General features: G+C 45.6%; 1 protein-coding gene and 1 pseudogene across 7 annotated transcripts in view; one reads left to right on the top strand and one right to left on the bottom strand.

Annotated features, from left to right (window-relative positions):
* MTA3 (metastasis associated 1 family member 3) overlaps positions 1-940 on the bottom strand; it is a 194,248-nt gene extending 193,308 nt beyond the window's left edge. For all 7 annotated transcript variants that reach the window (XM_066266997.1, XM_066266992.1, XM_066266993.1 and 4 more), the window contains exon 1: positions 794-940. In XM_066266997.1, the coding sequence (XP_066123094.1) occupies positions 794-821 (28 nt within the window). In that variant the 5' untranslated portion in view covers positions 822-940. The remainder of the gene's footprint in view (positions 1-793) is intronic.
* Positions 820-14,835, top strand: part of LOC136329821 (ATP synthase subunit g, mitochondrial pseudogene) — a 40,508-nt pseudogene continuing 26,492 nt past the window's right edge.

The raw sequence follows: 14,835 nt of genomic DNA, 5'->3' as shown, positions 1-14,835 counted from the left end.
TTGGACAAGCCATTCCCAGCACTATCCATCAGGAGCTCAGCTAATGAGCAGAGAAGCAAAAGCAAGTCTCATATACAAACACGCCACTTATCTGAATTATTATTTTACCAGGAAAGAGGGAGGAGGGCGTCGTGAGTAGGGAGAAAGTTTGTTTGACCTTATTTCTCTCTCCTGCAGAAGGCTGGGAAGGAGGCAGACAGGAGAGCAACCGTCCAGGCAGAGCTCAACTCCCCACCTCCCGCTGCGGTGCCCCGACCCCGCTAAGCCCCATTCTTGGGGGGCAGGACACGAAACGGAAGGGGGTGTGAGGAAGGAGAGGTGCTGGGCCCTGTCCCCGCAAACAGGCCTGTCCAGCTGGGCCCCCATCGCCCACACCCCCACCTCACTCCCATTAAAGGGGAAGCAGGAGATGGGGTGAGTGTCCCCCATCCTCTCAACCCCCACTGCCTAGGAGCCTCACGTGGGAAGACCACCCTATTTGGACTCGACAGCCCCTGCCCCCAAGAGAGTTTCATGGAGGGGGCGTCTAGTAATTCACCTCCCCAAGTGCAGGCCCGCCCGGAAACACTGGGCGGGAGTGGGGGTGGGCCTAGGCCCCTAGCGGACCTGGGTGGGGGAGGGGGAGGGAAGGTGGCGGGGCAGGGCGTCCCAGCCCCCTCCGCGGCCCGGCGCCCCCCCGCCCCCGCGCCCTCAGCCCGGGCGCCGGGGCTGCAAGCGGTTAGGGTGAACTCGCCCCGACCCCCCACTCTGGAGCCCTCTCCCAGACGGGCCGGGTCGGGCCGAGCCTTCCTACCTCCGACCCGGTACATGTTGGCCGCCATGTCCGCCCGCCCGCCCGCGGAGCCCGAGCCGAGCCCCGCCCGCCGCCGCCGCCGCCTCAGCCTCGGCCGCCGCTGCCGCCTCCGCTGCCGCCTCGCCACGGGAGGGGGGGGAGGGGAAGGAGCGAACGACGGGAGGGGGAAGTGAAGGGGAGGGGACGCCGAGGGGTAGGGGCAGGTGCCCGCCCCCAGCCCTGGGCTAGCGAGACCGAGTGGGCCGGGCCGGGGGAGGTCGGAGCGCCGCCGGGCCAGCAGGGGGTTGGGGAGGGGGCCGGTTTGGTGCCTCGCTGGAAGTGGAGGCTCCTAGGGCAAGGGTCCTGACCCAGAGGGAGGTCTGCACTCGCAAATGTGGATTAGAAGCCGTTAGAGAATTAGGGTGGAGGCAAGGGGTCAGCCTCCCCTGAGCTGGGTGGTAGGAATCGCCCCACCCACGGCACTCTGTCACCTGCCCACCCCGAGACAGGTCTGTCCCCTGGGAGCCCCAGTTAATGTGACCTCGAGCACGTAGGTTCCTGTCTCAGTGCAAACACTTGGATGCAAGTAAGTGCACGCAGCAGGGCGCCTTCCCTGTGGCGATGTAAATGCAGCGTGTTGAAGCCTATAGGCCCTGGGGCCAGGAGCCCCACTACACGTGCTTCCAGCTTCTCCAGCCAAAGACCCAGCTGAGGACCAAGCTAAAAAAATTGGCTCTCTTCCAAGTCCACCCTAACTGAATTGGCAGATCTATCCGTGTTCTCCCTAACACTAGCCTGAACAGAACCCACTTCACCACACCGCAAGGCAGTCCCTACACACAGCGCCGGCTTTCTGGGAGAAGAGGGTGGGGGGAGGGTGTTCTTTGTTTATAGGGAAACTGGGCTCTACAGTTCACCACCCCCAAAGGAGGGTATGCTGTCAATCAGCTTGCTGTTGATTGTTGGACTGTTAACTTGGTTGTGTGCCTAAAGCTATTACATAGTTATTATTTTCCCATGTTAATTCTCTAGACAATCCCTGTTTGCTCATCTTCATATCCTTACAGAAATAAAAAACCAAATAGACTTGAATTTTAGCTGGCTATCCCTCAAATGAACACAAACAACTCTTTAGAGAAGCCAATCCATTCCAAACTACTCTGAGACATTGTTGTATAATAAACATGAAGATGATCCCTTACTGTTATGGGTTTGGAGTTTCTGGTGATTTACAACGATGTGTTGTTGACCCTGGGTTTGGGGTCTGTGCAGAGATGGGAGGTGTCCCCAGAAAAGAAGAGTGTGTGTTTGCCTGCTGATGGCATCTGTGCTGGTTCATTATTACAAATTATTGAGGTGAAAAATAATTTTCTAGATAACTGTGTCAAAGTAAAAAACAATAAATAAATAAAGCATCTTTGCCTGAATTACCTTGATTGACTGTGTGACCCAAGATTTTTTATCTATTAAAATGGGAATTCCACTTCACAGGTGGGGTGAGGATTTTAAAACGCTTTGTAGTGCACTATGCAAATAACAGGTGTCTGTTGCTTTTTTTTTTCTTTTAACTTCAAAATGTTTCAGATTCCTAAGGGTTTTAAAACCATATGCCAAATTGTGAGCTTGCATCAGCTCTTTTGACCCAGAGAAAAAAGCCAAGTGCGGTGTTATGCACACTGCAGAGCTGTTATCATAATCCTTTTATTGGAGATTCCACCAAAAACATATTGTGACTTACTGACATCACTGCATGTCTGAGCTGACAAATGAGTAGGCTGAATAATTCACCTGGAGTCATCCAGTAAACTGGCAGCAGGCAAGGACTTTGTTTATGAAACGTCTATACCTCCTAATACCAAAGAGGTATGCACATAAGGAAATTTAGCAAATGTTTTCAGGCTGAAAGAATTCCTCCAACCTGAAAAAGAATGCTAGAAAAGCCTGCATCTTCAAAGACAGCAAAGGCACCTCTGCCTCCTTATGCTGCATGGTTCTAATCATAAATTTGTCATCGACCAGCTAAAACAGAGATAGTCAACCTTTTTATACCTACCGCCCACTTTTGTATCTCTGTTACTAGTAAAATTTTCTAACCGCCCACCAATTCCACAGTAATGGTGATTTATAAAGTAGGGAAGTAACTTTACTTTATAAAATTTATAAAGCAGAGTTACAGCAAGTTAAAGCACATAATAATAATTACTTACCAAGTACTTTATGTCGGATTTTCGCTAAGTTTGGCAGAATAAATCTTTAATAGTTAAATCTATTTTTTTATTTATACTTTGGTTGCTCCGCTACTGCCCACCATGAAAGCTGGAACACCCACTAGTGAGCGGTAGGGACCAGGTTGACTACCACGGAGCTAAAACTTCACTCTTAGTTTAGCTGTTTAACTTTAAAATCTTGAACAAGTTACTTAACCCCTCCAAGTCTAGTGTCCTACAAAATACAACTAGTGACTGATACCTACAAGCAAAGGCTTATGCTAAGAATTAAATATATAAAGTTGACGTGACCAGTCGTGGCACAGTTAGGATAAAGCGTCAACCTGAAGTGCTGAGGTCACCTGTTCGAAACAGTGGGCTTGCCTAGTCAAGGCACATATGAAAAGCAACTATTACAAGTTGATGCTTCCCAGTCCTCCCCCCCACATACACACACCTTTCTCTCTCTCTCCTCTCTCTAAAATCAATAAAGTCTTCTTTAAAATAAACATATAAAGTGTTCAGCACATGTTAAGAGCTTCATAATTATTTGTTCTCTTCTCTCTATTCCATATATCCTCATTACAAAAAAGTGTCTCTCAGACTATGCCAGGAATCTCAGAGCAAATCCAGCTTTCCCCTGGGTAAAATTTCCTAACATGGCTGTTGCGATTAAAGAACCAGATAAGGGATTGCCTAATAGCCCAGGACATTCTCTGTGTCAATCTCCAGCATCCTACCAGTTAGCTGAAGAGAGGTGGACACTGCAAGAAAGCCAAAGATAAGTCGGCCAGTTGACAAGTTGGCTTTTGTTTCAACTCTACAGTGAAGTCTTTATAAGTAAAAAAAAAAAAAAGAAAAGACGGGCTGAATCAGTGGTAGCACAGTGGATAGAGCGTTGACCGAGAGTACTGAGGTCACCAGTTCAAGACCTGAGGTCACCAGCTTGAACCTAGGGTTGCTGGCTTTATTCCAAGGTCTCTGGTTCAATCCCCAGTCACGACACATAAAAGTAGCAATGAATGGATGCACAACTATGTGGAACAACAAGTTGATGCTTCTCTCCCTCTCTTCACTCTCCCTCCTTCTCTGTCTTTTACTCTCCCTTCCTCTATAGAAATAGGAAAATAAATACATAAGATGGGGCGGCCACCAAATCTGGGAGCTTTATGATATTGAACTCACTGGGATCTAGAATGTAATTACAGTAATCTGAAGCCCAATGCCAGGCTTTCCATAGGGACTATATCTTTTTCTTTTTTTTTTTACAGAGGCAGAGATAAGACAGGGACAGACAGACAGGAACAGAGAGAGATGAGAAGCATCAATCATCAGTTTCTTGTTGCGCGTTGCGACTTCTTAGTTGTTCATTGATTGCTTTCTCACATGTGCCTTGACCGTGGGCCTTCAGCAGACCGAGTAAGCCCCTGCTGGAGCCAGCGACCTTGGGTCCAAGCTGGTGAGCTCTTTGCTCAAGCCAGATGAGCCCGCGCTCAAGCTGGCGACCTTGGGGTCTCGAACCTGGGTCCTTCCGCATCCCAGTCTGACGCTCTATCCACTGCACCACCACCTGGTCAGGCCATAGGGACTATATCTTGCTTGTGTGTTCTATGATTTCTCCTTTTTTTTTTCTTTCATTAACTTATTTCTTATTTAGTAAAATTATTTTGGAAAAAAACCAGCCTGTTGCAGCTATTTTAAGGAGGTTCAGGTTTGTAAAGGAGGATGATTTTTGTCCCATGAGAAAGGTAAGAATGTGACAGGAAGAATCGAAGCAAGGGAGCCCCTTAGAGAAAAGAAACCAGAGCCTGGAGATGCTGCCCCAGTTATGGAGCTTACCTTCCATTGATCCCTGTGCTAAAAACAAGAAACCCAGGACCAATCCCAGAATGTCCTGCTTTCTGGAAATGTGTGTTTTAGGGTTCCATGGTTCCCTCATGCTCTCACAGGGGAGCTAGCTCAGCTACTTGGTTGCATTGACAAGGAGGTTTCCTCTCTAGTGACAACATTGTCTCCAGGTAGTGGAAATGGTACTGGAAGTCACAATGGGGCATAGATGAGCTCCTAGTTAACCTAACTGACTTTAGCACTTCCCTTTTTAGCCTATGGAAAGCTGCGGATTTAAGTGAAAGATGGCTGGGCAGTTTCGAGTGTGGGGCAGAAATAGGAATCCTAAGGGGCAATGGAATGCATTGAAGGGATGTATCAGGGAGTATTTAGAGAAATGACTTGGGCTACAGCAAAGAGAGTGAGTAGGGATGAGGCAGAATAATAAGAAGCTAGGAAAATTCCTTGCATGTGGAATGGGAAACCAAGACATAATTAATTCAAACTGGCCTCATCCAGCACCTTGACTCACCTGCCTTCTTCTCCCTTGCAGGACTACTCCCTTAATCATTAAACCCTCAGGACAATGAGGTTCTTCTGATCAGCATCAAATAATCTTGGGAATAAAGCCTTGGGTCTGCTGACCACAGAGACAGAGTTTTGGTCAAACTAGAGATAACATCTAGGCCTCAGCAGTGTTTGAGTTCCAGGTCCAGAAAAGCAGCAAAACCAGACAGAGTGACGCCATGGCTGTCATAAGGACTAGATGCAATGACCAATAACACCACACCCTACTGCTGACTAATCAGTAAAGACCATGGCCCTGACCCTATACATTCATTTTGATGAATCAGCATATTAAAGGACACACCTGGAAAGCTGATGAATATTCTATTGAGATACTCCTCTGAGACCTCCCCTAAAATTCCTGCTTTTAGAAAACAGATAAAAACTCTTAAGACAAAGGACCCAGTGTGTTCACCCTCTCTCTCTAGAACATGCTATGCCTTCTTTCTTCAGGCATGTATTTTTGCTTTCTTTCTCCTAAGCTCTAAGGGTTCCCACAAGACTTGCAACCAGGCAGGGCAGCTCGTCCCGACCTAACTCCCTGAACCTGTCCCAAAGGGCCCTGTTTTGCCCCTGTAACATTTTTCCTGAGTCCATGCAGCCCAGCTGGTCACTTCTGCTTCTGTGAGTTTCTTTCTAAAAGGCCAAGGCAGCTCTCTAAGCAGACTGCTTGAATCTTCTATTTGAGTGTACTTTTGCTTTGTATGCTAAATAACCTTCTTCGTATACTTGGGCTTTTGTATACGAAGGGTCCTTGGCTCTGAATTCCTTCTTTGCTGAACTCAAGAACCGAGAGCCAACATCACTGGTATAAGAGATAGCAATAAGTCCAGGCCAGATCAGTTGGGAGGCTGGTGAGAAGGAATGATGGCTTCACCTAGGCTAGTCAGTGGGATGTGAAAGAAGTAAATGGTTTTGAAAAAAATTTAAAAGGCAGGAACTATATGATCTGGTAACATTGGGGAGGCATGGAGTAAAAGGGTAGTACCAAGTTATAAGCAACTGGGTGGAGAGAGGTGAAATTAAGTGAGCAAAGAATACAGGAGGGGAGGCAAGTAAACATCCAGGTAGATGTTTCCTCTTAAGGAAAAAAGATGGATGAACAGGCCTGAAGCTTGGGAGAGAGATCTGGGCTAGAAATAGCCTCTTCTGTGTTACCATCAGCACAGAGCCCAGCCTGTCTTGTCTAAGGAGTAAGCCAAACCCTGGCCCCAGGGGAAGAAGCAGGTTCTCTGAGTCCTTCAGCTTGGGTAAAAACAGGTTTAGCAGGTCTGGGTTCAGAAGATCAGAGTCCAGGTCCAAATGTACAAACATGCAGGGAATGGGCAGAGTCACACAAGTCACTGACCAAGACAGATGGTGCAGACAAGGGGAATGCCCTGGGCTGACCATCCTGGGCCAGCAGATTTCTCAGATGAGATAAAGAGCTCTGCTCCCAGCTTTAAGAAAGCAGCCTGGGTGGGATGGAAGAGGGAAGATGAACAGAATAGGAGGAGAAGGGAAGGGACACAGCCTGAAAAAACAAACCTATTTCCTACCTCTCCCTTTTGCCTCTAAGATGGAGTAGTGAGTTGAGTGGTAGTCCCCCAAAAGATATGCCCACCTGGAACCTGTGAATGTGACCTTATTTAGAAAAAGGGTATGTGTAGAGGAAATGAAGTATATGGATATAAGATCATTCTGGATTAGGATGAGCCCTATATCCAGTGACAAGTGTCCTTATAAGAGACACAAGAGGCCCTGGCCAGTTGGCTCTGGGGTAGAGCGTCGGCCTGGCATGCAGAAGTCCCGGGTTCGATTCCCAGCCAGGGCACACAGGAGAAACGCCCATCTGCTTCTCCACCCCTCCCCCTCTCCTTCCTCTCTGTCTCTCTCTTCCCCTCCCGCAGCCGAGGCTCCATTGGAGCAAGGATGGCCTGGGATCTGGGGATGGCTCCTTGGCCTCTGCCCCAGGCGCTAGAGTAGCTCTGGTCGCGACAGAGCGACGCCCCGGAGGGGCAGAGCATCGCCCCTTGGTGGGCAGAGCGTCGCCCCCTGGTGGGCGTGCCGGGTGGATCCCGGTCGGGCGCATGCGGGAGTCTGTCTGACTGTCTATCCCCATTTACAGCTTCGGAAAAATACAAAAAAAAAAAAGACACAAGAAAAGACAGAGTGAAGAGGAGAAGGCCATGTGAAGGTGGAGGCAGAGATCGAAGTTATGAAGCTGTACTCCAAGGAAAGCCAAAGATCACAGCAGCCACCAGATACGAGGGAGAGACATACATAGAACAAAGTCTTCCTCAGAGCCCCTCAGAAGGAACCATCCTGATTTCTGACACCTTAATTTTTTATTTTTGGCCTTCAAAATTGTGAGAGTATAAATTTCTGTTGTTTGAAGTCACCCAATTTGTGGTCATTTGTTACGGTAGCTCTGGGAAACTAAGACAGATGGTATCCTCCACTCAATTTTAAGTAAGCATAGATTGATTCAGCCAGAAAACTGAGCACTCCATGCAGAGACTAAGGGACACAGAAACAGAATAAGAGAAGTATATAGAGATACACAGGGAAGGGGGCCCTGCAGCCTCCATCTCAGTCTCACTCAAACCCTTGAGACAGAGCTCAACTTATTTCAGTTTGTCTCTCCTACTAGCTAATATGTTTCACTTAGTGCTAACAGAAAAGAACACAAAATTATGCCCCTCAGCTAAGGGATGCTATGTCCCTCAGCTAAGGGCCAGAGGCAGTATCCTGAATGATATCACACATTCTTATGAGCAGCAGATTACCAATATGGTGTTGTACCAATTAACCCCTTAATTGGGTTCCTTTGTCAGAAAACACTCTGGTTCCTCAGATCCCAATCCAAGTATCTATGGTGGGGAGGGAAACTCCCAAGAATACAAGGCTTGTCTTCAAAAATGCACTTTCATTCAATAAATATGTGTTGAGCACTGTTGAAGGCATTGAGGATACACCAATAAACAAGGCAGACAAAGTACCTATCCCTGTGGAGCTTGTATTCTAGTGGGGAAGGCAGACTATGAGCAAATAGATAAATCGATAGCTATGGTAAGATAGAATGATAAATGTTCTAGAGAAAGTAAATCAATAGAAGGGAACAAAAAGTGATGATGGTGGTCAGTAAGGTGACCAAATTTTTTACAATGAAAAGGACAATAATAAATTGAAGAAAACAATATTGTAAATAAAAGAAACATTTTATTCATTGCAACAATAGTACACTATAATATGATAAATGCATAATAAAAACATTTATAATATTTTATATTGTAATTAAGCTTACATGCCTATTAATTTTAATAATAATTGTAAGAAAAAAGTGCTCATTTACATACAAATACATCACATTATAAAACAACAACAACAACAACAAAATACATCACATCACACGTAATGTATCGACTGCATCAATCCAGTACGGACATTTACAGATTAGTCTTCCAATATCAAAAGGAGGACATGTAGAAGGACACTTTTCGAGGGAGGACGGAACTTACAAAAGAAGCACTGTCTTCCCTAAAGGAGGACAATTGGTCACCTTATGGTCAGCAAAGGCTTTTTGGTCACTAAGAACTGAAAAAAGACCTAAATGATGGGATGGAGTGAGGCACCGGAACATCTGGGAAGCAACATCCCAGGAAAAGGGACAAACTAGTGCAAATTCCACAAACCAAGACTCAGCTTGACCTGATCATGACCTGGGAAGGCCAATGTGGGTAAGAAATGAGGTCAGGGCCCTTGCCAGATCGCTTGGTTGGTTGGAGTACCATTTGGAAACTCAGAGGTGGCTGGTTTGATTCCTGGTCAGGGCACATACAGGATGTTCCTGTTTCTCCCCTCTCCTCCCCCGCCTCTCTCCTCACTTACTGAAATCAATACATAAAAATTAAAATTAAAAAAAAGAAAGAAATGGACCTGACCTGTGGTGGCGCAGTGGATAAAGCATCGACCTGGAAATGCTGAGGTCACCGGTTCGAAACCCTGGGCTTGCCTGGTCAGGCACATATGGGAGTTGATGCTTCCAGCTCCTCCCCCTGTCTCTCTCTCCTCTCTCTCTCTCTCTCCTCTCTAAAATGAATAAATAAAAGAAAAAAGGAAAAAAATTAAAAAAAAAAAGAAAGAAATGAGGTCAGAGAGGTGAGTAAAGAGTTTGGATTTTATTCTACATATAATGGGTAGACTTTGGAAGGGTTTATACATGGGAGTGATAGGGACCTATGTTTTTAAAAGATCACTTGGAACATGAAGAACACAATGTAGACGAGGCCCGTCTTGACTTTCAGTTCAAAGAAGCATGATTGTGCTTTCCCTGGCTGGATAATCAGTTGTTAAGAGTGCTGGCCCATGCATAAAAGTTGCCAGTTTGATCCCCAGTCACAGCACATACAGGAACAGATCACTGTTCCTGACTCTTCCTCTCTTTCTCTCTCTCTCTCTAAAATCAATAAATCTGGTGTAAATGAATTTAAAAAAAGCATGATGAGTTCTCTGGTGGCATCAAATCTCCTTAGAACACTAGCAATTCAAAATTCATCAATCCAAAGTTTATTGTGATGAAAAACTCACACTCTGTGTTTCATTTGATGTAATAGTGAAAAAGACCACTTCCAAATCCATCTGTATTTCTGAGACTTGCTTATAATGGCTACAAGAAAAATGGCAACATACTGAGTGGGGCAAAAATAGGATTACAGTTGTGAATACACAAAACACAGAGTTTATTCTTGTATTATTTTGAAGAATTTTTTATTTCTTCATTTTAGAGAGAGAAAGGAAGAGAGAGGGAGAGAGACATATCAATTTGGTATTCCACCTATCTATGCATTCATTGGTTGATTCTCATATGTGCCCTGACTAGGGATTTAACCCACAATCTTGGCATATTGGAACAATACTCCAATCAACTGAGCTACCCAGACAGGGCTATTCTTATATTATTATTTATTAATCATTATATAATTTTTCATACAAACAACTGTAAACCTACTTTTGCCCTATCCTGTAAACTGGTCACTTTTTAATTTATTTTTCTAACATTATTTTATTTATTCATTTTAGAGAGGAGGAGAGAGTAAGAGAGAGAGAGAAAGGGGGGAGGAGCAGGAAGCATCGACTCCCAAATGTGCCTTGACCAGGCAAGCCCAGGGTTTTGAACCAACGACCTCAGCATTCCAGGTGGACACTTTATCTACTGTGCCACCACAGGTCAGGCCTGGTCACCTTTTTAAATCCTATACCAAATCATATAGGACAACACCTAATTATGTAGGCCATTCCCCCTTCATCCCCAGTACTATAATGGCTTTGCATGGGCCATTCACCTTTCTTTCAGGTAAACTACATCTTGGCAGTAGGGCACATATAAGACCAGTGAAGACCATGGATATGCGCAACTGACTGTATTTAAAAATTTTTTTTTAATTTTTATTTATTGATTTTTTTGTGAGAGAAAAGAAAGGGAGAAAGAGAGAGAGAGAGAGAGAGAGAAACATCAATTTATTGTTTTTGCTTATTTATGCATTCATTAATTGATTCTTGTATGTGCCTTCACCAAGATATAACCCACAACTGCAACCTGGGCATATTGGTACGACGCTCTAACAAACTGAGCTACCTGACATGGGCTGCATTTTTTCTTTAAAAAAAAAAGCTTCTTGCCTGACCAGGCGGTGGCGCAGTGGATAGAGCATCGGACTGGGATGCGGAGGACCCGGGTTCAAGACCCCGGGGTTGCCAGCTTGAGTGCGGGCTCATCTGGTTGAGGAAAGGCCCACTAGCTTGAACCCAAGGTCGCTGGCTCCAGCAAAGGGTTACTTGGTCTGCTGAAGGCCCGTGGTCAAGGCACATATGAGAAAGCAATCAACGAACAACTAAGGTGTTGCAACGCGCAATGAAAAACTAATGATTGATGCTTCTCATCTCTCTCCGTTCCTGTCTGTCTGTCCCTGTCTACCCCTTTCTTTGACTCACTCTGTCTCTGTAAAAAATAAAAAATAAATAAATAAATAAATAAATAAAGCTTCTTGGTTGTAAGTGATGCTATGTGCAGTATCATGGCCTATAATAAAGGCTTTTGAAAGTTAAAAAAATCTATATGTATCCTGATTTATTGATGTCACCCCATTAAAAAAATAAAATTATAAAAAAAAAAAAAAAAAAAGAAAGTTAAAAAAATCAACAGCAAAGATCACTGGCTGCTGTGCAGAGGATGGAAAAGGGGAGACTAGTTAGGAGGCTGACATAGTTTGAGAAAGAGAGGGGTAACAAAGGTTTGAAATAGAATGGTAGCTGTCATGGTCAATGGAGATACATTGTGAAGACAAAATCAATAGCTCTTGCTGAAGGACTGGATGTATCTGATGAGAGGGTAAATTCAGATGCTTCTAAATGTCTGTTTGGAGAGTGACAGCTGTCAGAGGGGAGGGGGATGTGGGGCTGAGTGAAAGAAGTTGAAGGGATTGAGCAGGAAAAACCATATATACACACATACACACACACACACATATGAATATACATATATAATATATAAACTCAAATAAACTGACAACAGTGTGGTGATAGCCAGGGAAAGGAGGTGGGGGGAGGTGGAAGTAGACAGAAGGAAGGAAATGGGACAGAAAGAGACGGCTTGGTGCACGATGCAGTGTACAGATGATGTTTCATTGAGTTTCATGCTTGAAACCTGTACCCCAGTAAATTCAATTAAAAAAACCACATAGACATAGATAAGAGTATAGTGATTACCAGAAAAAAGGGAGAGTAGGGGGAGATAGAGGCAGGTATGGGAGGATAAGTGGTAACGGAAGGAGACTTGACTTGGGGTGGTGAACACACAATACAATATACAGATGATGTATTATGGAATTGTACACCTGAAACCTATATAATTTTATTAACCAATGTCACCCCAATAAATTCAATAAAAAAGTTTAAATAAATAAATAAATAAATAAATATTTGGAGGTGCTAGATAGACAACTGGATCTGGGCTCTGGAGCTCAGCACAGGGCCCAGGCTTAAAAAAATGCAGAATTTGAAGTCTTCACTGTGTAAGCCGTCCATGAAGCTGGGGACTTTTAGATCACCAGAGAGATGGTGTAGATGGAGAGGAGGGCTGAAGCCCAAGCCCTCAGAGAAGCTGGCATTGAGAACAGAGGTTGGTTCTGTACCCTGACTGCACCAGGAGAACTATTACAATCCTGAGCCCCACCCTCAGAGGTCCTAACTTAATTAGTGTGGAATGGACTCTGATTCTCAGTTTTTTTCTTTTAATTTATTTATTTCTTTTTATTAAGTGAAAGGCAGGGAGGTAGAGAGATAGACTCCTGCATGCACCCCAACCAGTATCCACCCATCAAGCCCCCTACAGGGGGATGCTCTGCCCATCTGGGGCCAGTGCTCCGTTGCTTGGCAACAAAGCTATTTTAGCAGCTGAGGCGAGGCCATGGAGCCATCCTTAATTCCCCGGGGCCAACTTGCTCTATTCGAGCCATGGCTGCGGGAGGCGAAGAGAGCGAGAGAGGAGGAGGAAGGGGAGGGGTGGAGAAGCAGATGATTGCTTCTGTGTTCCATGACCAGAAATCAAACCCAGGACATCCACATGCCAGCCCATGCTCTACCATTGAGCCAACAGGCCAGGGCCTGATTTTCAGTTTTTAAAGAAAATCCTCAGGCAATTCTAATGTACAGCCAAGATTGGGAATTACTCATATGGTGACCAGGAAGAGGAGAGCCACGAAGGGAGAATGAGGAAGCAAGGAGGGAGACAGGAGAAAAGCCAGAGGAATACAGCTCCCCGAAGCCAAGCAAAATCAAGAAGGGTGCAATTGTCACATGCCAGAGTAACAAATTGACCACTGGATTCGGCAAGGTGCCAGTCATTGGAGACCAACTCTCCTGCCATCTTTCCTTAGGTGATTCCTAAGTGTCCAGGACCTAGACAGCTTAAAACGAACTGATTGGGTTCTGGCCCTAGATATTCCGTTGTGTTAATGACTTCAAGGGCAGGCAGGGGGCTCATGACACTTCCTAGACAGAAGGCTGGAGACCAGAATTTGCTCCTTTCTCCAGCTCCTTTATACCTTTATCTGTAGGTTTGCAGCAGCTGCCCTGTCTAAAAGAGACTCAGAGGGAAGTTTATTTGTACTCTTGATTTAAAAAAGGACAGATAATGTTGGAGGGCTTCAAGATAAACTTTGAACTCCTGGATAAATAAATTGTTTATATCTCCTTTTATCTCTGCAAAGCTTTGGGGGGGAAAAGCATGAGTATTACAGAGCTGCCTCAAGGAGCTTCTTTTACAAAGCCAGGCCAGGACCATATCATTAAATAACAACCAACACAATGTTTCCCATTTCATTGCACGGGTCAGAGCGCTGAGGAGCTGGCTCCAAGGAGAGGGCACCTGGAGGCAGTTTAACCTCTTTGAGGTTTTGGCAAAAGACATGCAGGACCTGTCCAGCCAAATCCCTTCGTTGGTTCTTTTCTGTAAGAGGAGACCAACTGTCCACCCTCTGGCTTCTGGTGTAATGGGATGAAATTTGAACTGTGTTCTCGGAATAGAGGGCAGAGCCCAAGTTAGGAGCCAGAATTCTGGAGGCAGAAGGAGAAGAGAAGGTTCCAGCATTTCATGGAGTCTTCTTATTTATCTGCCCTTGAACCTGGCTGCCTCCTCCTATCTGCTGTCTTTGTCCTCTGTCCTCACAGAGTCTAGGTCAGACCTTCCCAGGAGGCCTTGAAGTCTCTTCACTAGGTCAGAGCAACATTGAAGCAGAGTTTGAAGTACTTCATTCCACACCTCCCCACCTCTACGCTCACACACACCCGAAGGCCCCTCAGATCTGGGCTGGAGTGGAGACTGCTTGCCTGCCACAGTGACTCCCTCCAGGAGTGGCTTTGAGACACGGCCTTAGAGGCTCAAGACTGACTTCCCTGTTCTAGTCCAGCTTGTCCCAGAGCAGCTGTGGCAGAGGGCAGGCCCAGAGACTTGAGGGATGGAGTGACTCCTGGCCAGTGGCATGTTGCTGGAATTGGATACATTATTTATGATGTTGGTGTCAGCATGGCTCCCAGGCACCAGGGAAAATGGAAAAGGCACTTGGGCCTGTGCTGATTAAACTAAATATTTAAACAGGAATTAAGAATTGAGGCAAAATCTGTTTTTCTTCAGTAACACAGAAAGCACCACAAATGACCTCAAGGCTGGGGACTCGGTAAACACCATGCAGATCATAAAGAAAGGCTGGGAGCCTTGGTGTATTGCTCTCCTTCACGGTCAGCTCTCAGCTTCGTCCGAACAGATCTCAACTGTTTGCAAGGGACTTGGGAGTCAGGATACGAGAGTAGAGATGGGAAAATGGAGCAACTGTCTGACCCACGTGGGAATGAGATTAGGAGACACCTGAACAAAGTTAGGTTGGATTCACGCCTCTTGCTGCTTTTCTTTTTCCGGTGACCTCC

The sequence above is a fragment of the Saccopteryx bilineata genome, chromosome 3 (assembly GCF_036850765.1).
Source record: "Saccopteryx bilineata isolate mSacBil1 chromosome 3, mSacBil1_pri_phased_curated, whole genome shotgun sequence".
Classification (NCBI taxonomy): Eukaryota; Metazoa; Chordata; class Mammalia; order Chiroptera; family Emballonuridae; genus Saccopteryx; species Saccopteryx bilineata.
The sequence above is the reverse complement of the archived record's forward strand: the minus strand, read 5'-3'. Positions and strand labels throughout refer to the sequence as shown.